The sequence below is a fragment of the Raphanus sativus genome, chromosome 2 (assembly GCF_000801105.2).
Source record: "Raphanus sativus cultivar WK10039 chromosome 2, ASM80110v3, whole genome shotgun sequence".
NCBI classification, from domain to species: domain Eukaryota; kingdom Viridiplantae; phylum Streptophyta; class Magnoliopsida; order Brassicales; family Brassicaceae; genus Raphanus; species Raphanus sativus.
In genome coordinates, this window is record NC_079512.1 from 26,778,669 (window position 1) to 26,805,174 (window position 26,506).

Below are 26,506 nucleotides of genomic sequence, written 5' to 3' on the forward strand. Positions count from 1 at the left end.
TATGGTATTGTGAAGAATAGTTACCTCAGAACAGTGAATGCGTTCATCGCCATGTCTGAAACAGAAGATCACCATGTCTGAAACAGAGGATTGCCATGTCTGAAACAGAGGAAGATGTGAAGAAGATGAACTCGCCGACTATACTATATGCGATAAATAAAATATAGTATAGTATGTAAGGTTACTATATTTTTAGATTACTATTTATGTACAATTACTATACTATTTTAAATATTCTCCGTTCACTCTTGTATTTTTATATTATTTATGTGAAAATGAACAATATATCGTGGTCTTCAATATCAACATGTCTCTTTTTCGTCGGGTTCATTAATACAAGTACTAAAGTTTAGTTCTATGTATACTATACAAGTATTATACTATATCCATCATGTAGTATAGTATTATGAACCTGGTGAATGTCATTATTTGAAAACGGTGGAAGCTGTTTATATCTCGGATGTGGGTTGACATTTCCGGGTTATGGTTTAGTGTTATCATCTGGGTGAGAGTTTCACTAAAGTCCCTTGAATTATCGAACAAGTACTAAAGTTTAGTTCCGGTACACTATACAAGTACTATACTATATCCACCATGTAGTATAGTATTACGAATCTGGTGAATGTCATTATTTGAAAACGGTGGAAGCTGTTTATATCTCGGATGTAGGTTGACATTTCCGGGTTAGGGTTTAGTATTATCATCTAGGTGAGAGTTTCACTAAATTCCCTTGAATTATTGAACGAGTACTAAAGTTTAGTTCCCGTACACTATACGACTACTATACTATATCCACCATGTAGTATAGTATTATGAACTTGGTGAATGTCATTATTTGAAAACAGTGGAAGCTGTTTATATCTCGGATGTGTGTTGACATTTCCGGGTTAGAGTTTAGTGTTATCATCTGGGTGAGAGTTTCACTAAAGTCTCTTGAATTATTGAACGAGTACTAAAGTTTAGTTCTCTTACACTATACAAGTAATATAATATATCCACCATGTAGTATAGTATTATAAACCTGGTGAATGTCATTATTTGAAAACGGAAAAATTGTTTATATCTTGGATGTGGGTTGACATTTCCAGATTAGGGTTTAGTGTTATCATATGGGAAAGGGTTTCACTAACTCACCGTCGTTACTCCATTACTTGTATTAGTGCTATGAACCGTATGTGGTTTATATGTACAATGTAAATGTACTATACTATATCCACCATGTAATATAGTGCTATGAACCGTATGTGGTTTATATGAGTCTGATGTGGCCTCACTTATCACTTTATATTATTTTTGTCAACTCATATCTATCTAATTATTTTACTGCATATAGTAAATAAATATGTTATAAAAAATCTGTGACATGAGTTCTTTCACGTAATGTGCTTGTAAATAATAATTATTCATTATTAAATTTCTTTGATAGATTAAATTGGCAAGTGGCCTTGTTTCTTCCCTTTGACATTTTTCTTTATGACTGAAAATTGGTTTGACTTGGGGATAGAACCGGATAAATTGAGACTCAATTGATAGTTACTTAATTATGTCAACATCATAGTCATCCACTCAATTTTCTTTACAAACTTAGTCATTTCGCAAATTACCCCTAAATATTAAATAAAAGTCGAAACAATTGCATTAAAAGACATGCATGGAATAAATCCTATACGTGAACCATAAGCAATAAACAAATTTTTTTTGAGTTACCTCTTTTTCCCAGTCACATCTCGTAACAATAAAAATCAGTATTAATGTTTGAATCGCGGTTCCTCCAAATATCATACCGGCCCAAATGCCCTATAAGATAACATTACAATCGAAATACTATATATACTAAGAACTTAAACTTTAAATATCAAAACTAGATTTCGATCCGCGCTTTGAAAGCGCGGGTTTATTTTTGAAATTTAAAAAATTGTTTGTATAAATTTATGTATAAAGTGTATCGGTATAAACGTATTTATCTGGAACTGAAGAATTAAAAAACCGAAACCAAATCGAACCGAAGTTCATAAATAACCAAATAGATCCTTTATCTCCGCAACCGAAAAAATAGAAATCGAACTGGAACTGAACGAAAAGCAAATGAGTAACCAAAATTTTTAAAATACATATTATATACCAACAAATATTAATTATGTTTAATTTCTGAATAACCAAATTTCCTAAAATGCAATTTATAGACTAAATTACCCAAAACAACGAATTACCAGAATATTTTAAATCCTAAATTTTTAAAATCATCTATGAATGCCAAGGGCAAATAGTGTATCTACATTTAAATATATGGGTCTATTTATTTGTCCAATTATTTTAAGTCCTTTTAGTAGGGTATATTATGTGATTTACAAAAAAAAATTATATAAATAATGTTTTCATATTCGATTTAAATCCACGGTCGAACAGGTAAACTCGGTGACCTGTATATAATCTGGTTTAGATTAGTGAAAACCCATTTAATTAAAAATCTGACAAAATCAAGAAATCTGCCATTAACCCGTGGCATGACACTCGTTGATCCAATAAAAATCCATAAAAATATGATAATATTTTCAAAAAAAAAATATTTAAACTTCTCATATACTTTTTAATAATACATTAAACTGAATAAAATATTTGATTTGTGATTTTCCACAATTTGGCTAAATTTTTAATATGTCATTCTAACAAAATAGTAATGGAAAACCTAAAATTTGTTGACATGATAATATTAGTTTATTTTCAATGTGATAATCTATTAATTTTTTTTAGATTTTAAATTAATTGTAAAATAAATTTTATTTAGCTGTATATTATCTTAACCTTTAGTTAACGTTCTAATTTGGTATTGAAATAGTTAATGTATTATTTTTCATGGCAAACAAAAAAAAAGAAATTCAGAGAAAATATTTTAAATGTATAACTACATTTTTAATAAAATGAAACCTTTTTTGAATCAATAGTTAATAATATTATTTTCAAAAATAATTTTATATTATATTTTTATTAATCTATTGATCTGGGGTCAACCAGGTCGACCCAATAACTTAGTGATCCAGAATAGGGGTGGACATTTGTGTTTCATTCGGGTTCGGTTTGGGTCTATTAGGGTTTTGAAATTTTTGGTCAAAAATTTCAGTCTCATCCGGGTATTTATAAATTTTGATTCGGATTCAGTTTAGATCTTTGCGGGTTCGGGTTCGGATAATTCATTTAAATTATTTTAAAAAACTCAAATCTATTAGTAAAATAATATATTACATATAAATTTGAACAATATATGTCATAGTGCCTAACATCGATATATATTGTTTTGGTTTGGTTTGAATATTTGGATATAGAATCAATAGATTTTGAAGTATTTTGGTGTTTTGAGCATAATTTAGCTATTTTAGATATATATTTGATTATTTTTATACATTTTCAAGTATTTTGGACAACATAAAAATATCTTATGTATTTTGGATATTTTTCAGTATACATTATATCAAAATAATTAATATGTTTATGTATGTAAATTAATTTCGGATACATTTGGATATTCAAAATAATTTGGTTCGGATCGGTTCGATTTCGATTCTTTAAATATCAATATTTTGAACCCGTTCAGATATTTAATCGATTTTAATTCAGGTTCCGTATTACTTTCAAGTTATTATGTTTAAATTATTATGACTGTTTCATATTTACAACAATCATTATTAAGTTCTTAGCACAAAAAATAATCACGATTAAGCTACAATTTTAGATATGGTTCATAATGGTCATATACATGTTGAGTTTGTATTTTCTTGTCGTAGTGGTCCTATATTTTCTTAATTTTGTATAATCCCCTTACTATTATTTGAGGAGACCACTTATGAAAATAACCTTTTGCCCATGTGTTTATTACATGTGTGCCATTTCCTATGTGGCATCTCCACATTTCATCTCACACCAATTTTTCAAAAGCCCATCCTTGCCTAGAACATTTACATCTCATGCCATTGTAGTGCACATATGTTATAATCAATGCTTTTGATGTGCTATACGTGATGTGCATATAGTTAATGTCGAACATATTTTCTCTTATATTAAACTTTTTTATGTTTATAAATTCTTGCTCGCAGGAAATGTTCTACGTATTATAACTTTTATATTATACCCAATGCTTTTTTATGTATATATATATTATACCCAATGCTTTTTATGTATATATATAAATTTTATGTTAGTATCAGCATTATAACTTCTATCCAAGAACATATATATATATTAAACTTTTGTATGTTTATAAAATATTCGATCCAAGAACATATATATATATATATATATTTGATCCTAGAACATATATATTTATATTTTTGATCCAAGAACATATATATATATATATATATATATATATATATATATAATGCTCATATTTTCATACACATCCATCATTTCGTGAAAAAAACTAATTTTTATACTTTTGTATTGTTATAATACAATGAAGGCATAATGTAGAGGGATTAAATGATACAATAAATGTCATTATTGAATATGAACGTTTTGGTTATGATTGATTTATGTTAAGTCCTTAATCAGATCGTACATTATTATTGATTTATGTTTCTTGATTGATATGATAAAGCATGATTGATATGATTAGCGATTTTAATTTTAATGTTTCATATTTGAGGTTACCATATTTATAAGAAATAATGTAACATCCATCATTTTTTATGTATATATATATATATATATATATATATTATGTTAGTATCAGCATTATAACTTCCATCCAAGAACATATATATATTAAATTTTTTTATGTTTATAAAATATTCGATCCAAGAACATATATATATATATATATATATATATACATTTGATCCTAGAACATATATATTTATATTACATACATATATATATATATATATTTTTGATCCTAGAATATATATATTGTTAATATAATGCTCATATTTTCATACTCATCCATCATTTCGTGAAAATTAATTTTTTTACTTTTGTATTTTGTTATAATACAATGAAGGCATAATTTAGAGGAATTAAATGATACAATAAATGTCATTTTTGGATATGAAATCTCGGTTATGATTGGTTTATGTTAAGTCCATAATCAGATCGTACATTATTATTGATTTATGTTTCTTGATTTTCCTGAATATGAAATCTCGCAAAGCATGATTGATATGATTAGTGATATTTCTTTTAATGTTTCATTTTTGAGGTTACCATATTTATAAAAAAAATTAACATCCATCATTTCGTCATTAACAATTATTTGATGTTACCATAATTAAAAAAATTCTTTGTCAAATTTGTTATAAAAGGAAAGCCAGGTGAGTAAATTATGTCTTATGTTTTATTATAAACACTCTTTCTCACATTTCGTTCATACCCAACAAAAATGGCTGTCTTTTGTTTTGTGCCTTTCAAAAATATTCTAGATGGATCGCATAATCCTCATATTCTGATTGGTAATTCAATTTTTTTTTGTTCATGAAGTATCAAATCCCCTTCTTATTATTTGAGGAGACCATTTGACAATAAACCTTTATCTCATGTGGGATTTACAAGTGTGCCATTTTTTAGGTGTCACAACCACAATTCACCTCACAACTTTTTTGAAAAAACCCTCTTCAATCTAGGCTAATTACATATCATGCCATTACAATTAATATATAGTATATGTTTCATTTTATGCATATTCACTAAAGACAAACAATGAAATTTAATGAGTTGCTAAATCAGGAAAATATCAATATTGTCAGTAATTATATTCTTCGGTTATTATTTAACCATTTTTTTAAAAAAATTGGATACTCGAGATCAATAAAACAAAATGAATTAGTTGTGGGTGTCTTTTCTGTTTCTTTCAAAAAATGTTTAAACTTTGGATCGATTTCCGAAACGTGAAATTTATTGTTTATATTATATACAATATTTTGAGTACTCTAATCGTTGAGAGTTTGAGTTTACACTATTTTATAAAATGTTAAGTCAATGTATAATGTTTTCAGAACCATGATTACAAAGATAACTTCAAAACTAAAATAATATTCGTAAATTATTAACATTTATAATCGTCAGCCACTTTTCGGGATTTCAATTATGTTTGAGTCAATGAATTATATTTACGTGAATCAAAAATAAACTTAATGAAGTAAATCTTGGTGTCAAGTCAAATATTAGTCATAAAATTTGAGTCAATCAATCATATATGAGATTTCAATTATGTTTAGTTTATATTGTATTCTTTCCTATTTTAGAGCTAGACTGATGTAGAAACGTAAATCACATGCTGAAAATGATCACAATAACAACAGCAACATTATGACAAGCTTTCACAGTAAAGTAATTTTTATCAATCAATTATATTCGGTATTTCAATTATGGTAGTCTATTATATTCTTACCAATTTTAGATGAAAATATAAGGATTGATTGTGATACATGATAGTAACCTAATAAATTTTCAAAATTAAAAAAAAAATATGCGATTGATTACTGATTTTTTTTTCAAAACTTACAGTAATGTCGTCATTAAGTGTGTTGCTTATGGAACAATTACTCATGTTTTCTAAAATTTATGGAATTCGACAAATGTTAACGTACTTTTTGTTTTACAGTTTCGGCAAATTAATTGGGGAAAAGGTAATTTATTATATTTTTTAAAACCGGTTGAGATAATATTATCTGTATATTTTTTAAAAATTTTTTTATCATGATAAGGTCGATTCAAGAATTTGACTAACATTTGAGCCTAATGATGTTCTAGAAATTGATGCTTTCAGAAAGAGGTAATATATTTCACTTAATTACTTCCCATTTATAATTCTTTGTAATTTGATAAGTTTATATTCTTTGTTATGTTCTTTATAGGATTGCAAACGGAGAGTTTTGAAGATACTTTTCACATCAGTTGTTGTTATTGATTGATTTTCTGCGAAACTTTTTTTTTAAGTTCTACTTTTCATAATTTATTATTATAATGTCTACGTTTTGTTTTTTATGGCAGCAATAATTGGATTCTCTATTTTAATCCCTTATATATTAAAATAGAAGCACTTTTAGAGACTAGCCTTATGTTCATGTGTTATTAACAAGAATGTCATTTCCTATGTGGCAACACCATATTCCTTCTCAACCTCTTTGTGTAAAAATCCTCTTCTTACTAGACTTATTAATTTTTTTGCCATTGTGAATTAATAGTAGCTTAACATAATGTTTTAGTCATATTAATTGATATTAATTGGTTATGTGCATTGATATGGACGATAATATCAAATCCGGTAGGGTTTTTATAATGTTATACGAAACTAATATGATAGTAAATGATATATATAGTCACAATTAATAGGGTTTTGACTATATATATGATTTATATTTTTATAATATTATATTTCTTTACGACTCTAAATTATAAATGATATTTTTCAGGGACTGGAAAATATAAATAATTCATACTTTTTCTATAAAACTTTAGTACATGACATTTATTTTGATGAATATTTTTTTTGTATTTTATGGGATACATGACATTTATTTTGAGATAAACACTATAAATTGTTTTATATTATAATGTCAAAATGTCGTATATAAAAATTTATGAGCAATCTTGAAAATTATAAAATACATTCAAAAAGGAATTCTATATTAAATTTATTGCAATCCCTATTTTTTTGCAAAAATACTTTTTGATTACAAAATTATCATAAATGATGACATATATATTGAAAATGGAAATTTATATAATTCTTTTCGATTAAATTTAAGGCAAATATCAATCTTTAATGTGGACTTCCTTAATTTATGCTATATACATATAATACTTTCTATGATTATCTGAAAATCTCTGATTATAATCATATACAAAATTAATAGGATAGTCTAATATATATAGTCACAACTGATAGAGTTTTGACTATATATACAATTCATATTATTATAATATTTAACTTCTTTACGATTAATAAATGATACACGACATTTTTTAAGAGATTAGAAAATATACAAGAATCATAATTATGTTCTTCTATAAATATTTAGTACACGACATTTATTTTGAATAATATTTTTTAGTTTATGAGATACATGATATTTATTTTGGGATTGGACAATACAAACTGCTTTATATTGTAAAATCAAAGTCGTATATAAAACATTATGAGCTTACATTCAAAAAGGAATTCCATATTAATTTTTTTGCATTCCCTTAAATTTTGCAATAATACTGTTGATTACAAAATTATCATAAATGGTGATAGACATTTAGTTTGTAAATTTATATAATTCTTTTCGACTAAATTTAAAGAACAAACCATTTTTAATGTGTAATTCCTTAGTTTTCGCCATCTGTTTATAATACTTTCTATTATTATCTTGAAATATAAAATTATAATCCTAAACGAAATTAATAGGATAGTTTATATATTAGTCACAACTGATAGAGTTTTGACTATATATATACGATTCATATTTTTATAATATTTAATTTCTTTATGATTCATAACATTCTTTAGGGACTGGAAACTATGATTATAAAACTTTGGTATGTGACTTTTATTTTTATTAATATTTTTTTGTATTTTATGGGATACATGACATTTATTTTGAGATAATATAAACTGTTTTATATTTTAAAATCAAAATTTTGTATATAATTTTTTTTGAGCAGTCTTGAAATATTATAAAATACATTTCAAAAAAGAATTTCGTATTAAATTTCTTCCAATCTCTTAGTTTTGTGCAATGAATTTTTTTAATAAATTATCATAAATGGTTACAGACATTAAATTTGGAAATTCATATAATTATTTCCGATTAAATTTAAGAAAAAACATCATTTTTAATGTGGACTTCCTTAATTTTCGCTCTATACATATAATACTTTATATAACTGTCTAGAAATCAAAGAACAATTAGGGATTTACAACATTACTTTGTGGCAATATCTAAATATATCAGCTGATGAGAAAAGAGATCGAATCCAACATCCGAACCGTAGCCCATGATCTCATGTCTCATCAAGATTTTTAGTAAAAAAACTCTTTATAAATAAAAGATAAATCAAAAGAAACTCATACGTATTTTGAGTCATAATGGATATTAAGGTTCGATAAGGGTCTCTTTTACAATTTTGAGTTCTAATAAACCCACTAAATTTACTTCAATTTATTTATATTCTTCTTACAACTTTTATGTACTTCAAAATCAATATGATTTTAATGAAATATAACGATTTAACTTCGATAATAAGACAATTACGTTTGTCAACCATAATAAAATTATCATTATCCGGATACTTCAATAATTTTTTTGTTGATTGAAAAATTCAATAAACTTCTAATTCCAAATTGGTTTTTCTTACATTAATCTGTATATCAACATTACTTATGCTAATTATACCATATGTCATTTTTATGTTTTTAATATCTATAATTAAAATTTATAATTTCTTTTGGTCCGTTCGCCCCGCACAGGGTGCGGGTGATCACCTAGTACGATCTATAACGAAACATGATGGGACTATAATTTAAAACATGGTTTAAGGAGAACCAATAGGTTGACATTATAATAATTGAATTGATTGTGTTAATAAGTCCAAAACCAAAAGACAAATCACATTAATAAGGATCAAATATTCTTTGTAAATTTAGGAGTATGTTTCGTAAATAATGAGTAATAAATGATTTCATTTAAATAGTTGTATTGTTAGAGAAAATAAAAGTAACACCAACAATAACTAATAGTTAATGAGTTGGTGCATTAACCTTGTATAAGTAGATTTTTTCAGAATGCTTCCTTTTTAATAGTATAGATTTACTATATAAAAACTTGCGCTTGTAAATCCAGCCCATGACAACTCCAAGTGGAAGTCCAATGAAATAATAGCATCCCAAATTTATATATGCTACAAATGATTGCCATCCAGAACCAACAGCGACACCTAGTCAAAAATATAAAAGTTACCTCACCACCGTTGACCCGGTTTATTTTTGGAATAACACACAAACTGATTTTGTCTTTGTGACGTACCAGAAAGAACCGGTTGAACACTGTTGAGAAGAATCGTAAAGGCTAGAAGAATAGAGAGGTTCTTGACTGCTTTAATGACAGTTTCACTTGAAGAGAATATCCAACCAATTTGATCATGAAAAAATACAACAATCACCGAAAATATTATTCCGATGATTAACGATTGAGTCACTGATATGATCATTGCAAATCTTGCTCCTTTTCCATTGCCTGCTCCTAACTCATTGGCCACTCGTACACTACAAAATTTTATAAACCAAACAAAAAATAGTGAAAAATATAAACCAAACCAAACAAAAATAAAACTATACAATAATACATATACACCATACTTATAAAAAAGAGAGATTGGTGTGAGGTTATACCCGGTCCCGGTGAGGAAAGCAGTTGAAATCATCAGCTCCAGTCCATTTATCAGCATGCTGCCAATGAACATTGTAATATTAAAAAAGTTAAGAAAAATATGATATGATAATTTTTCATATTTAGTATATTAGTTTTCAGTATATATATTTGACGTACCATATAGAGAGGGAGTCGATAGCAATTTTTGTATCCTCCAGGTTTCCAGTCATCAAAATTAGAATTTTATAATACCAAGTCTCTAAGCTGTCTCGATAAAAGTCTACCATAAGAACTTATATTCATATCGTAAACTAAACGAAAAAAATGCGACAAGTGTGGTATTTAATTAGAATTACCAAAGCATGATTCCGGAGGAGGCAGAGAGATGAGCGAACTCCCAAAGCCCGGCGAAAGCTTCCATGGAGAAACCGGTCCACGTGAGCGGACAACCGCCGCAAGTGGTGTAAGTAAATAACAAGATGACATTGAGCCACCATGACACGCTGACAGTAGCAATGGTCCCTATGACTCCAAGTTTAAGAACGTACACAAAAAGCCAGGACACAGATATGTGAACTACAAGTGCTACTCCAGATGATATTGCTGTCACCTGGTGGTAATGTAACAGAGCATCAAACAAGCCCCATTTAGCAATAATAATATCAAGAACATATATTCAATCCTTATAATTCGATGGATATATTATTAAATGTGACTAATAATTATCTAAATGAAAAATGAATTAGGCTAAAAATGTGACAAATATATATACCTTATTCTTGAGCTGGCATTGGAGGAATCGGTTGAGAGGGAAAACGAAGGCAAATGCGAAATGCATAGGAATGGCCCAAACGGCGATAGTACCGGAGAGCTCGGCGATGTCGTCAGGCTGGCCAAAGTACTTAAGAATGGGAGTTGCAAAGAAGTACATCGGGAGGAGCAAGATGGAGAATAAGAAGAGAACAACCCAAGATCTTTGCAAATACACTCCTAACAAGTCATATTTTTTCGCTCCAAACGCTTGACCGCATAACGTTTGCAACGCACTCGCCATTCCAAGCTGCATTTAAAAGAACAAATAGTTTCTTTATATAGAAGTGTGAAACATTAAAAGATAATCCAAATATGTTTCTTATAAGCGTGTGTGTGTATATACGAGGAGGCGACGTTGAAGCCGATGATGATGTTGCTGACGATGGAGATTGTTGGGCTTGTGAAAGCCATGTCCAAATATATTTTATCCGATTAGTACGAAATTGTCCATTTTGGATCTTAATGATAAGCCCTTATGGATTTACTTTTTGGTTTCCATTCCAAAAGGCCTCGTACTAATTAAAGTTTGACTTCTCTTTATATATTAAACTTTTCTTTGTCTAATATCCAATGTGAGACTTAGATTGCATCTCACGTTCTCCCCTTCAAACTAAGGACCACAACTCATCTCTTGTGTGTTTCTTTTAGCGGATCGCAGGGTTTCCTTTGAGAATGTATCTTCCTTAACATCTCGTTTCTTTGAGAATGTGTTTGTCCCACAACACCACAGGTTCCATGATCTTCTAACGTTTCTGCAAACAGACTTTTTTTTTTATTATTGGTCTTTTTGCATCTCTTCGTCAAATCGCTCTGATACCAAATAAAGTCTATGAAGACAAAACTTATATGCACAAAGTTCTTAATAAAAACAGTAGCTTCGTTCTTATTAATCTTTCTTAACTTTTCTTATGAGATCAACATACATATAGATCTCCTTATATAGTCAATAAGGTATCTTAACTTAACCTATTACACTTTGAGATATGAATCTTATCTTAATCCTAATTCTATTAGTTATTCAACTTATCTTTAGAATAACTTGTTCATTAAGTAACTTATGTTGAAGCTTATCCACTTCATACGTGAATGTGTGGAAAGAGATCAGATTGATGCAGAACACGTTCCATGAACAGAGCAATTCGCGGACATACTAACCAAGGCGTTGGCAAAGACTAAGTTTAAAGAAATGCGGGAGAAGATCCGAGTACTCAACTTAAGCAAAGAAGACTTAAAGCTTAAGGGGGAATATGTTGGATAAGCTTCAACATAAGTTACTTAGTGAACAAGTTATTCTAAAAATAAGTTAAATAACTAATAGGATTAGGATTAAGATAAGATTCCTATCTCAAAGTGTAATAGGTTAAGTTAAGATACCTTATTGACTATATAAGGAGATCTATATGTATGTTGATCTCATAAGAAAAGTTAAGAAAGATTAATAAGAACGAAGCTACTGTTTTTATTAAGAACTCTGTGCATACAAATTTTGTCTTCATAGACTTTAGAGATGGCAGCGAGTTCTAGCTCACCGAGGTGGCCGGCAAAGACCTGAGTGTTGACGAGGATCAAGTTGGTCGAGATTCTGGTGAATATGGCTGGTCCAACGATACGCCATAGCTTCTTAGTCTCAACTAATATATATCCGTCATCCTCAGATTGATGTTGATCCTTTAACAGAGGAATGCTCGCCCTCTCTACACCTTTTGATTCGTCGTATCTTTCTTCAATCGCCAAGGTTCTGGAAAATTATAAAGCAATAGAATAAAAGAGAGAGCAGATACTTGTTAAAAAAAACAAACGTTTTTTGTTGTTTAAGACATCAACGGTTACCATAAAGTCTCATGATTCTATAAAAAAGAATCAGTACTAGCATTCTAGCAACTAGCAAGAAACCCTCCCTTACAAGATGATTTAATTTAATATATTAACGCTCAGTTATTTAATTATTTTCTTCTTCTTATAATCATCTTTCAAATGAACTCCATGATATACCATATCTTTGACTTCCATCTATACGCCAGCTACGTCCACACTGGCTGCTGTCACGGATTTAACTTTCAATTGATTTTATCAATCTTGTAATTAAAAATTTATTCATCTGTATAGAGCTAGCTAGTCAATTCACGCTTATTAACTAATGGTTGTAAAATCTGAGAAGAAACATGGTAGGAGACGTGAGCATGCTTATTTCTCACCAACTTGCTTAGGTTTTGGTTAATAAAACCGGATTACTATATACACCGATTAGCTGGTTTTCTCGATTTTAATTGATTAATCTTACGAGATATTTAATAATCTGCGGGTGGATACACATTCTTCAGTTTCGTGCATCCCACCGTTTTATGCGCATAGTTACACTATACGTGCCTGCATGCAATGATTTAACAGACCACAAATTGTTATGTTATATAAACCATCTAGGTGAACCAAAGGTGACCTACAAACAAATACTAGACAATATATAAAGGCTTTGGAAAGATTTAGCATTAAGAAATGAGTTATTCTTGGGTTTACCCCTTAGGGTGAACTTTTAGGTTCACCAACCAATATAAACTTGTTATTTTAGATTGAATATCTTTTTAAAAAAGAAACAAAATAATTATCAAATTGCATTATGTTTTTAAAATAAATGTAAAATAAATAAAAATAGTAATTAACAAAAAACGATTTTTTTTGTTAATAGACCCCTAAACCCTTGGATAAATCATAAATTCTAATTCATAAATATCAAACTCTAAATCATAAAAACACTGAATTTTTTAATGAGAAATTCTTGGGTTCACCCCTAGAGTGAACCTTTAGGTTCATCTAACCAATAGGATTTCGTTATTTCATATTCAGTATCTTTTAAAAAAGGAAACAAAATATTGTTAAATTATATTAATATTTTTAAACTAAAAAACAAAAATTAATAAAATTAATATTAGTTGCAAACAAAAATACGTTTTAGAAAAATATATTTTTAATACCGTCAGCCAAATACTAAACCCTAAACCCTAAATCCTAAACCTCTGGTAAACCCTAAACTCTTGGTAAATTCAAAATGCTTGGATAAATTCTAAATCCTACGGTTTAAGATTTATCCAAGGGTTTATGATTTACCCAAGGGTTTAGGATTTAGTTATTAGGGTTTAGGGTTTATTGTTTTGCTGATTGTGTTAAAAAATATTTTTAGAAAATAATCCAAAGATTTAAGATTTATCCAAAGGTTTACCATGGATTTAAGGTTTATGATTTAGGGTTTAGAGTTTAAGGTTTAGTGTTCTGATGATGGTATTTTAAATATAAAAAAAAATTGTGACTACTATTATTTTCTATTTATTTTTATTTTAAAAACATAATAAAACTTGAAAATATGTTGTTTCCTTTTTTAAAAGATACTGAATATGAAATAACGAAATCCTATTGGTTGGGTGAACCTAAAGGTTCACTCTAGGGGTGAACCCAAGTATTTCCCTTTTTTAATTCTAAATCTTAAACCTTTAGATAAATTCTAAAGAGAAATTCTTGGGTTCACCCCTAGAGTGAACCTTTAGGTTCATCCAACCAATAGGATTTCGTTATTTCATATTCAGTATCTTTTTAAAAAGGAAACAAAATATTGTCAAATTATATTTAATATTTTTAAACTAAAAAATAAAAAATAACATTATTGCAAACAAAAAATCGTTTTAGAAAAATATATTTTTAATACCGTCAGCCAAACACTAAACCCTAAATCCTAAACCCTAAATCCTAAACCCTAAATTCCTGGATAAACCCTAAACCCTTGGTAAATCCAAAATGCTTAGATAAATTTTAAATCCTACGGTTTAAGATTTATCCAAGGGTTTATGATTTACCCAAGGGTTTAGGGTTTACTATTTAGGGTTTAGGGTTTAGTGTTTTGTTGATTGTGTTAAAAATATATTTTTTAAAAATCCAAAGATTTAGGATTTATCCAATGGTTTACCATGGATTTAAGGTTTATGATTTAGCATTTAGAGTTTATGGTTTAGTGTTTTGGTGACGGTATTTTAAATATAAAATCTTTTTTTTGTGACTACTATTATTTTCTATTTATTTTTTTGTTTTAAAAACATAATAAAACTTGACCATATTTTGTTTTCTTTTTTAAAAGATACTGAATATAAAATAACAAAATCTTATTGGTTGGGTGAACCTAAAGGTTCACTCTAGGGGTGAACCCAAGTATTTCTCAATTCTAAACCTTAAAATTTATATATAGTTTTTTTAAATACATTTATATAATTACTATTACTTTTATTTATTTTTACTTTTTTATTTTAAAACATAATATAACTTGACAATTATTTTGTTTCCTTTTTAAAAGATATTTAATCTAAAATAACTAATTTCTATTGGTTGGTGAACCTAAAGGTTCCATAGGGAGTGAATCCAAGAAAAAGTCTTAAGAAATTGAATCCATGCGGAAGTATTATTTTTTTTTAAACAAGTATTAAATTGTTAACTAAATATTTTTATTCAAAAAGCTTAAACGTTAATAGAAATATATACATACCGCCAAACTCCGGTGTGAAAAAGTCATATGTGTAGACTTTTAAGCATCTGACCAAAATTTTTTTGTCCACACTAAAGAATTAATATGGTGAGGCAAATTTATTGGCCACTAAATTTAATAGTTAGTGTATCGAAGATGCAAAATGATCCAACATCGCTGCATAAAATTCCCAGTATTATGTAATCTTAAACAGTAACATTTTCTTATAGGTTAAACGTTATATTAATATAAGCCAGAAAATGCTTTATGAAGTTGAAGCATAGTGTGAAGTCGTTGATACTTCAAATGGCTCGGAGTTCACAATAGCCGAGATGGCCTCCGAAGGCTTGAGTAGAGATGAGGTTAACAAATGAAGTTTTAAGAGTTTAAACTGGTCGATACTTGTCTGGACTGACATAGCCCAACATTTTTGTTCTGATTGCTAACACTAAGCTTTTTGTCTAACCATTTGTTGAGGTGGTATGAGATAGTGGCATGAGAAGTAACACCATATTTTCTTATGGTACCATTATTTCTTGAACAGTATTTTAACCGTTTTAATTATACTATCAATCTATCATAGTTTATATGGTGTCATCAATTTGATATGGAACAATTTTTTTCCGCCCAATTTGGTTTGTAGTATTTTAATTGTTTTACAAGTTATATATACTTACTAGACATACATCTTCAAATAATATTTTATCATTAAGATGACAATATATATTTATTGATTTCAGTTAAAAAAATATTGTTTAGTGCTTTTACTTTCATACTAAACGACAAGATTAGTGTGGGTGTTACTGTGTTAGTCTATAGTGTAAGTGGTGGTGAGGAGAAAAGTTAGTAGTTTGTAAAATTATTCTTGCCTCGTTTGAAAAATATTTGTATACTTCTTTTGTCGAACTTTTGTAGGCATTTGAGATATATTTTAGCACACAGAATAGCAAACTTAATTATGTCGTTCTGAAGCAAAACCATGAGGTTCATAATATTGAGTGTAGATTAGTAGCACATACGCAGACTTATTTATATATGTTTCCTTAAGAAAGCAATATTGGAGTGTTCAGTCCAAAAGATTGGAGTGAGCTGCGTGAGCAAATCTGTACGAATTCGATTAAACTAAACGAAAGATTGTGAAATTATTTTATTAATCTATGATTTGGATTTACATAAACAGATTACTCTTCTACAACACAGCCTCTTCCAATTGTAAATCACACGTGTCAACGTTTCATTAGTTCTCGCCATGAATCACTTGCCCGATCCGACAACAGACGTAAGTATAATAAAAATTTAAATGATCAAATAAATGAAATTCTCACATAACACCAAATATTTGAAATAATAGACGGAAGAAAAAAATAATATGAAAATCTGAATTTGAAACAAAATGTAAAAATAAAATAAAAAGATATTAAGCTAAAACGGCGGTGTACATAACGGCAGCGAAGATGGTTCCGGCGATGAAAGCCTTGTTGGAGAAAGCGGCACTAGGAGGAGGTGCATCATCCGAAGGCCCTGGAGCAAGTCCGTTAGGGCTCAATGCGGGACCTTCCGGTGCTGGTGGGGAGGCGCTAGGAACATCAGATGGAGAAGGAGCAACAGATGGTGGGGTAGTGGCAGGGGCTGGAGTCGCGGCAGGTGGTGGAGTGGTGGTTGGAGCTGGGGTTGCGGCGGGTGGTGGGGTAGCCACTGGAGGAGGAGTAGCGACAGGAGGAGGAGTAGCAACGGGAGGAGGAGGAGTAGCTGTGGGAGTGGGAGCTGGGGCTTGAGCAAGTGCAACTGTGGCGAAAAGAGCCATTATCAAGAAAACTTGGACACTTTTGGAACCCATTTCTCTTTAGAAAATTTTGTTTCTTTTGGTTAAGATTGAGAGATTATGAGATTACAGGGAGAGAGTTCTGAAGTTGAGAAAAATGGAAGAGGACTTATAAAAAGAGAGGAAATAAAGTATAAATGAAACAAAATATATTTTAATATATTAGAGCAGTATATGCAGACTAACATGCAAACGCATAACTGGAACATGGGGTTGCCTATCTGTACTCTCCGAGGCCGAGTCATTAATAACATTTTTTTACAAAAAATCAATAAAATTGATTATAATTGGTCTATGATTGTATTATGTATTGACAATGAAGATTTGACATATTTGATAAGGTAATAGATTTACATATGTGGAAGATAAATATCATAAGATTAGTCGGATGAAGATTTCACATCTTGTTATGTTGACCTGCTTAGTATACAATCCACAGACTGTTGTGAATATATTATGTGATCGACCCATTTCTGTCCAAACCGGACATACCGGACCAAACCTTTTCTGGACGAACCGGACGAACCGACTGGACCGGATCAGACCAGTCTATGTCATACCAGACATGACCAAGCCCGACTCAAGCCCAGTCCAAGAAGACCAGAAGCTGGCGGCCCAAGAAAGAGAAAAATAGAGACAAGTCCAAGAAGATAAACATCAAGAAGATTTATGTTTATCCATATGTAATTAGTGATTATCATAATCATAGATAGATTAGGATTTATATTTCCTTATGTTATGGAATTTATATTTATCTCATTTCTAAACTGTCAATAATAAACTCTAGTGTTAATATAATTTGATTTTCTTCAGCGGCGAACCTACGTTTATTAAGGTGGAGACAATTGCCCCACAATAATGTAAAAATAGTTTTGTTTTTACTTAAGAAACAGCAAATTTCTGTAGCCTGGTGGTTTCTATTATTTGTATGTCCCCTCCTTTAACCAAGTCCCTTCCTACACCTTTACTTACCTTTTATTTATTTTATGTCCCCACTAACTTTTTTTCCTAGATTCGCCGCTGATTTTCTCTCCACCTATGTATAATCATTTACTTATTTTGCTTAGTATACAATCCGCAAACCATGATCTAACGTTAAATTAGGAGAAATCAATTTTGATTAGGTATATACTTCTGACTTGACGAGCAGTGATTGGATAGAATATAATTGGAGAGAGAATTCCATCTATCTTATTAAAACAGAAACATTCCGTTGGACCTAACATTTATTTTGTAAGTTTTTAAATTAAATACACCTTTATACTTTATAGTTAAACATACATTAAATCACTAATGTTCCTTTCTTTATACTACTATCCATGTTTCCAAACAATATACTTATTTCTTTATAATACTATCAATGTTTCCAAACAATATATTTATTTCTTTATACTATTATCAATGTTTCCAAACAATATATTTTTTATACTACTATCAATGTTTCCAAATAATACAATATTAATCTTAGTTATTTTATATCTATCATTTTCTCTTTAAAATTTTGTAGAAACGTCGTAATTTCATAAATTGCAAAATAGTGAACTTTAAAATTTCGATTATAAGATTACAAATTATGAAACTATTACAATTTAAATCCAATTAGATTACATATCGGTCATCCATCAGTTCAATCGGTTAGTCTCGGGTTTTAGTGATTTTTTTAATATGGGTATTTTAAAAACATAAATTGAATTGTCAGATCTCCGGATTAACCGGTATAATCACAATCGGGTTGAATTTAAAAATACTGATTTAAATACACACTCTTTAAAAATTACCAAAATATTTGTTAAATTATTAGTAAAATTTTTCATCGTAAAATATCCCGCGCTTCAAAAGCACGGGTCAAAATCTAGTATTTGTTATAATATAATTGGAGACAGCTAACATGTTTAGTTCAAGAATCAAAAGTTGCAAATTCGCATGTCTTTCTGTCTACTTCATCCACCCGTTATTTTACCCTTTTATGATTATATCACTTTGGCATAGTATCTCTATATATATAATATTATTTGAGAATTCAGTTTCTTATATGTCGTTTAATTCTCACAATGGTTGATTACACTGATACCCTTAATGAATTAAAAATATTACATTTAATACCTATTATTTTTTAAAATTTCCTTTTTGAAAATTTTCATATAATATATATATTAAAAAGGAAAATTTATAAATTTTAAAAATCAAATTTAAAAACGAAAATATATGTATATATAATAGGATTTCATTAAAAAAGAAATTTCACAAGATAGTAGTATTCTCACGTTAATTCTCACAATGGTTGATTACACTGATACCCTTAATGAATTAAAAATATTACATTTAATACCTATTATTTTTTAAAATTTCCTTTTTGAAAATTTTCATATAATATATATATTAAAAAGGAAAATTTATAAATTTTAAAAATCAAATTTAAAAACGAAAATATATGTATATATAATAGGATTTCATTAAAAAAGAAATTTCACAAGATAGTAGTATTCTATTTTAAAAATATTTTTAAATAACATAAATTATAATTTTGAAGTAATAAATACTTATTTTATATCTATTGTTTCTTAGATGAAAATATATATATATGTATCTAATGTGACAAATTTCAGAAAAATAATCTTGATATTAGAAAATGAAATATTATTTATTTTAAAACATAATTTTAAACAATAAAAATATATATATCTATCTATGATATAATTTATAATTTGAGAAGTCAGTTTCCTATGTGTCGCGCTCACGTTATTTCTCATGATAGTTAATTACATTGATACCTTTAATGAATTAAAAATATTACATTTAAATACTATTATTTTTTTAGTTTCTTTTTAAAAAATTTCCATATAACATATATATTAAAAAGGAAAAAATTATAAATTTTAAAAATCGAATTTAAAAACAAAAATATATGTATATATAATATGATTTCATTAAAAAGGGAAATTTCACAACATACTAATATTCTATTTAAAAAAAATAACACAAAATATACTTTTGAAGTAATAAAATACTTACTTTATATCTATTGTTTCTTAGATGAAAAAATATATATTTGTATATAATGTGATTTTATAAAAACAAAATTTCAGAAAGATAATTTTGATATTAGAAAAAGATATATTATTTATTTTAAAACATAATTTTAAGAAATACAAAATATATATTTTCAAAGTAATATAAATATTTTGATATATCTATCTAATTTATTAGATGATTACATAAAATAATTTAGTAACATAAACTAATCAACCTTATATCTAAAATAATAGATTATATTAAAATTAAGGAAGACAACAACCATCCTAAATGAAAATAAGAAAATTAATCAAATTTTTAATATATTTAGAATAAAAAATATTATAGTTGAATTCAGAGAAATAAATGAAGTCCAATATACCTAAATGATAACTAAATCGATTAGATATAACATATCTAAAATCATATGTCTAATTAAAGTAATGCAATATTATTAATATAATTTATGCATAAAATTATAAATTAAATTTAAAATTCAATAATGTAGCAATCAACTATTATATTATATCTATTTTATAAATATTTATATCCGTACATGAGCATGGGAAAATCACCTAGTAAGACTATAATTATCTTGTCATATAGTAAAGAAATATTATAAACCGTAACAATCATTAGTCCCATGTGGCTGACCTGATAATTGAATTAGTTTTATGAATACTATTTGTTGTTACCGTTGTTGGACATTGCTAATAAACCCGTTGGAAACGGCTGTCACTGAATATAAATAATGTTGATAGACATAAGGTATGAACAGAAAGAGATAAACGTATTAAAGTACGTCATCTGGTAATAATAGCCTGTAAAGCCTATGTCAACAGTGATTCAGAAGGTAAGATGTCCTCTTTTATGTTTTTTTTCAAGATTGAATGTACATTAGTGAATCATTCATAGTTGGCAATGTATTGGCATTTGTGATGTGATGAACGAACCTAAACAGTTATTCTTTTATTTTTGACTAACATATACTACTTATTTCATAGGCCAGCTACTGATCCACCTGTCTTCACTCATGCAATCGAAATGGGTTCAACTGGAAGTCCATTACGATGGATATTTCGACTGATCAACATAAGAAGGAAGACAGAAGCCAAAAAATAACTAAAATGGGCTCAACCTGTATCCCGTGACGATGCAACGAGTCACTTTTTCAAAATGGGCTTAATTACGTTGTTTTTGCATCTTTTTGTGCAGTGAGACCAGACTTCTTTGATTCTTATCTCGAATCATGGCATCACAAACATAGTCGCTTTATGATTCATAGAACCTGTTGCTTGGACTTTGATTGATCATTTGTATTTACAGAAGTTAAAGTAGAAGACAGTAGACGAATCAAGATTGGAGTAGAGAGGGTTTCAAAGCTTAAGCAAAGTCAAGACATGGCAAATTGTTTAGAGAACACAGTTTAAGACATATTAATAGAGTAGATCAATCATCACAAGCTGTGCACATAAATCTTCATAAACACTTAAAAATACTTTTTTCTGAGCAAAGGCTACGGGGGATGGATGTTGATATCGAAAACGGTGGTGGAAACATGGCGCATAACACTCTCTTCACTCCCTTCCTTCCTCCTCACGCCTCGTCCATCTGCTCCTGAACAAATAATATTAACAACTCTCAGTACACACAGTTTCTCGGTCATTTTCAGTTGATCAAAACGTTATTCACACTAAGACGCGATTTCTCAGAAAGAGAAACCGTATTGAAAATAAACAACTTTAAGAGATTAGGTTCGGTTGAACATAAGAGTAGAAGAAAATAGAAGGTCCGGGACAAGAAAAAAGAAGAAGAGGAGAATAACCTGCATATCGGAGGTCCAGAGGGTAAGGTTGTCCCTAAGCAACTGCATAATGAGAGTGCTGTCTTTGTATGACTCTTCTCCCAAAGTGTCAAGCTCAGCTATTGCTTCTTCAAAAGCCTACAGAAGTTGAATCCACCACCAAAATAAGATTATTAACAAGAAACAGTCAAAATCCCCTTAGAAGTCAGCACACATCTATCAAAGAAACACACGACAGTAACTTAATGTTCAAAAAAAAAAAAAATAGTACAGAACCTGTTTGGCCATGTCACAAGCTTTGTCCGAAGAATTAAGAATCTCATAGTAAAACACCGAGAAATTCAACGCAAGACCAAGCCTAATCGGATGAGTAGGCGCCATATCAGCAGCTGCAATATCCTTCACATTAAAAAAAAAAAAACGAAACAAACAATCAGTCTTGTTAAAAAAACAACAAAGTCTTGTAGTAACTCAAAGTCTAGATCAGAGGTAACTAGTTTCCAACTAACCTGAGCCGCCTTGTAAGCGACCATGGTATCCTCAGCAGCCGCTTTCCTCTCCTCCCCCGACTTAAACTCCGCCATGTACCTATGGTAATCCCCCTTCATCTTCAGATAAAACACCTTCGACTCGCTCGCCGCCGCCGACGGGATCAGGTGCTCCTCGAGTAGCTTCAGGATCCCGGAGCAGACAGAGGAGAGCTCCGTCTCCACCTTGGATCTGTAGTCCTTGACCAGCCCCACGTGCTCCTCGTTCTTCCTGCTCTCCTCCTTCTGCTCGATCGAGGACACGATCCTCCACGCGGCGCGCAGGGATCCGATCACGTTCTTGTAGGCCACCGAGAGGAGGTTCCTCTCCTCCACGGTGAGCTCCGAGGACGGGGTGGCGCCCGTCACGAGGCTCTCCATGAACTGGACCATCTCCTCGTAGCGCTCGGCCTGCTCCGCGAGCTTCGCCATGTAGACGTACTGGTCTCTGCCTAGTGTTGCCGCCATTGGAGAGAGAAAGTGTGTGTGTGAGAGAGAGAGAGAGATTTTTTTTTTTGGTGAGGAAATGAAAAAGAGAACGGAGAAGAGGAATAAAGGAGAAAAGAGTCAAGTGGGCTTATTGAAAATGGATCACACGCGCGCGTGGGTTTAGTTTCGGTAAACGACATCGTTTCGTTTAGGAATTTTCGTAAAGTGAGGCGAGTGTAGTGCGTTAGGAGCGTGAAGTGTGGGGGAGGGGTTTGGTAATGTGATAAGAGCGAGTGAATGGATGATAACGATGGTTTAGTGTGAGTCAGCTTGTTGGCCACTAGTTTTGATATTTGGGCCTTTAGTAGGCCTCCCATACAGGCCTTGTGAAGCTAAATATTGCTAGGCTCGCATACACTGATAAAAATGTTTTGTAGTATCAAAAGGGGGGGAAATTATTTAGGGAAATTAGTATGTCTAACAAAGAATTATAAGCTATTTAACATACTACCAAAAGACAACTTTAGAGACACTGTTCATTATTTTCTTAGACACTGCTACCCCTATGTCGTTTCATCTGGGCGCAAGAACACAAAATCTAAAAGAAAAGATATGAAGTACATAGTTATGGATTTTGTCAGTACTTACTCCTAAATAGATTTTAATAGATTTACTAAATCTCCCTCTTCTCTCAGAATATCTTCTCTTTCTTTAAGATATTTCATCCGCAAACTTCAATCTTTCTTCTATTTCTCTCATCGTTAACATTAAAGTCTATAACCAAACCCCATTTTCTTCAAAATCAGTAACTAAATGGAAGGAGAAGAACTCTCAGCATCACATCTCCCCATCCTTGAAAGGATTTTCACGGTGGGGAAAGAATCCGTCGGCGTTAGGGTAACTCCATACCACAACTCCTTCCCATTCAGTGACTGCGTGCGGCAACTGTTGTGGTGGTGACTTCACTTGCTCATGCGTTTTGATTTCATCCAACCGGCGAGGAATTCATGAACTATTACTTGAAGAGAAAGGTTTTGGGTAAAACTGTAAACCTCAATGCAATTAGGATTGTTGATATTTACAAGCATGAGTCTTGGAACTTTTTTTTCTCTTTCTTCTTTTTAACATATCTTGGTTTGGATTTTTCTGTGAGTGAGAGAAGATGCTAAGACAATTCCTGGTCATCCCATCTTCTCCATGGCCAAGAAATGACTTGCTCAGATGCAAATATAGTCTTAATGTAAAATTTCTCATATGGGTTTGTGTTTATTTTGTTAACTGATCCATTTTAGATTTTTTAATGTTGTAAGATATTGGATCTGTGTTCGGAAAATTTGTTGCGTCTCATGTAAGTCTGTGGATATAATGAAACTTAACTGTCCAAGTTTTAATGTAAATTGCTACTACTGAACATAACCTTTTACTCTTAATAGTTATCCTATGTGTCAGCTACCATTTTCTATTTTACTATTAGATTCTTATTATGTATCTTCTGCATATATAACACTGTTTAATATCCCCGAGTTTTTACTCTCAAGTTGTTATCCATGTTAGCAAATAAAATATTGTCTATCATTTTATATGTATGGCTAAACTAAAATTCAAATTGACATCATTTCAGGAATGATAGTATTGAATCCTTTATAACCGGCTATATATGTTTTACACAATCTAAGATTTAATATATATACATTCATGATATATTGTAGCCGTCTACTACTTCAACTAATAAAAAGATAGGCTGAAACTTTTTGCTAGATTTAATATGTATGACCAAGCTAAAATTCAAATAACCATTACTTTCAATAATAAAATACTTGAATCATATATTACCGGCTAAAACTCCTATATGCACACGCTAAGATTTAATATATACATGCATGCTATATTGTAACCGACTAAGATTCAAATAACCATTATTATCAAAAAAAAATAAAATATTTGAATCATATATTACCGGCTAAAACTACTCTATACACACGCTATGATTTAATATATACATACATGCTATATTGTAACCGGCTAAGTTATCATATTATCATAGCATAGCTCTTTGATATATCATATTAGCTCTTCAATACGAATTAGTGGAACTTCTCAAGCTCATCTCCAAACTTGTTTAACAAGATTAGTTCACTATGTCACTGAACAAAGTATAAGACAACTAACTATGATCTTTGTGTTAGTTCACATCTTGTCACTGATAAGTAAATGAATATTTTTGTAAAAAAATTAACAAGCCAAAAGGGAAAGCAAACCATGATAAAATTTCTTATAACCAGTTTTTGTAAAAACCATCTCTCATCGATTTCAAGAAATTTTCATTACTAATTCCATATTTTCTGAAAAAATGAAATTCAATATATGGCTAAAGTTTGAGTTTAATCACGCTTGTAAAAGCTTGGGAATGATTTCTTACGAAAGTTTAAATGATATAGGCAACAAACTTGTACAATAAGTCAATTTTATTACTTGATAACATATTTCATCATTGGTTACAAAAACATTTAACAAGCTAAATGGTAAAACAAACGATGCTAACATTTCTTATAACCGGCTTTTTAAAGCAATGCCTCTTGGGTTACAAGAAATTTTATCAATCCAATAATAAAATTAACCAGCTAACCTTTTCCGTAACCGAGGACTACACCCAAAAGATATTCTTGTAACTAAATGGTATATCCAACCAACCAGAACTTTCCAATTCGATCATGTGAAGAAGAAGAAGATTACAGTTAAAGAGATGTATATAAGTTTACTTAAAATTTGAAGCTTTTGCCTTTTGTTAGAACCAGTAGGTTGTCCTCTCATCTTTTTAACAGTAGGCAAGATTCCCTTCCGCCGGAGCCACTACCGTCTCCACTAGTTTAACTAACGGTGAAAAAAAGATCCAAGAAGAAAACCCAGTGGCGTTTCGCCATTTTTTGGTCTGTATTTCCTAGATTTACCTCTTATCTTTTTCACACGCTCACTTCCAGTCACAGGCATGTTCATGTTCAAGCCACCGGCTAAGTTTTGTTGGTACGGTTGCTCGTGGGATTGTAGACAGCGGTCTCGTCGGCGCTTATTAAAGCCAAATATATGTTCTGAGAATATGTAAAATCAGAGAATGATGGCCACGGATTGACTTACGTATTGTATGTCTTCGTTTATTGAGGTAAGTTTAGCAAATCTAAACCAAATCTATGCATAATCTATCCAAATCTAAATAAATCTTTTTGTCAGCCTAACCTATAGTTGTATGTCACCTAA

At 30.0% G+C, this 26,506-nt stretch overlaps 3 protein-coding genes and 1 long non-coding RNA gene across 5 annotated transcripts; 1 reads left to right on the forward strand and 3 right to left on the reverse strand.

Annotated features, from left to right (window-relative positions):
* Positions 1-9,662: 9,662 nt before the first annotated feature.
* Positions 9,663-13,532, reverse strand: LOC108840222 (protein DETOXIFICATION 28-like). Of its 2 annotated transcripts, none has more exons than XM_057003960.1 (8): positions 12,990-13,532; positions 12,689-12,897; positions 11,119-11,911; positions 10,703-10,956; positions 10,524-10,610; positions 10,367-10,423; positions 10,002-10,240; positions 9,663-9,912 (listed from the first exon to the last, which is right to left on the reverse strand). In XM_057003960.1, the coding sequence occupies exons 3-8, from the start codon at positions 11,410-11,412 to the stop codon at positions 9,716-9,718; spliced, it is 1,128 nt and encodes a 375-aa protein (XP_056859940.1). In that variant the 5' UTR covers positions 11,413-11,911; positions 12,689-12,897; positions 12,990-13,532; the 3' UTR covers positions 9,663-9,715. The 2 variants fall into 2 exon arrangements, with proteins under 2 accessions (XP_056859940.1, XP_056859941.1); XM_057003961.1 differs by having other exon boundaries at positions 11,119-11,406; positions 11,503-11,911; positions 12,689-13,531.
* Positions 13,533-16,792: 3,260 nt separating this feature from the next.
* Positions 16,793-17,578, reverse strand: LOC108839998 (classical arabinogalactan protein 4). Its single transcript, XM_018612811.2, has one exon. The coding sequence runs from the start codon at positions 17,495-17,497 to the stop codon at positions 17,078-17,080; it is 420 nt and encodes a 139-aa protein (XP_018468313.1). The 5' UTR covers positions 17,498-17,578; the 3' UTR covers positions 16,793-17,077.
* Positions 17,579-21,096: 3,518 nt separating this feature from the next.
* LOC130507951 (uncharacterized) lies at positions 21,097-21,734 on the forward strand. The gene is made up of 2 exons (XR_008942596.1): positions 21,097-21,347; positions 21,499-21,734. It is a non-coding gene; the product is annotated as an uncharacterized LOC130507951 (long non-coding RNA).
* Positions 21,735-21,859: 125 nt separating this feature from the next.
* Positions 21,860-23,355, reverse strand: LOC108843411 (14-3-3-like protein GF14 lambda). The gene is made up of 4 exons (XM_018616603.2): positions 22,808-23,355; positions 22,575-22,697; positions 22,320-22,436; positions 21,860-22,111 (listed from the first exon to the last, which is right to left on the reverse strand). The coding sequence occupies exons 1-4, from the start codon at positions 23,291-23,293 to the stop codon at positions 22,091-22,093; spliced, it is 747 nt and encodes a 248-aa protein (XP_018472105.2). The 5' UTR covers positions 23,294-23,355; the 3' UTR covers positions 21,860-22,090.
* Between the last annotated feature and the right edge of the window lie 3,151 nt (positions 23,356-26,506).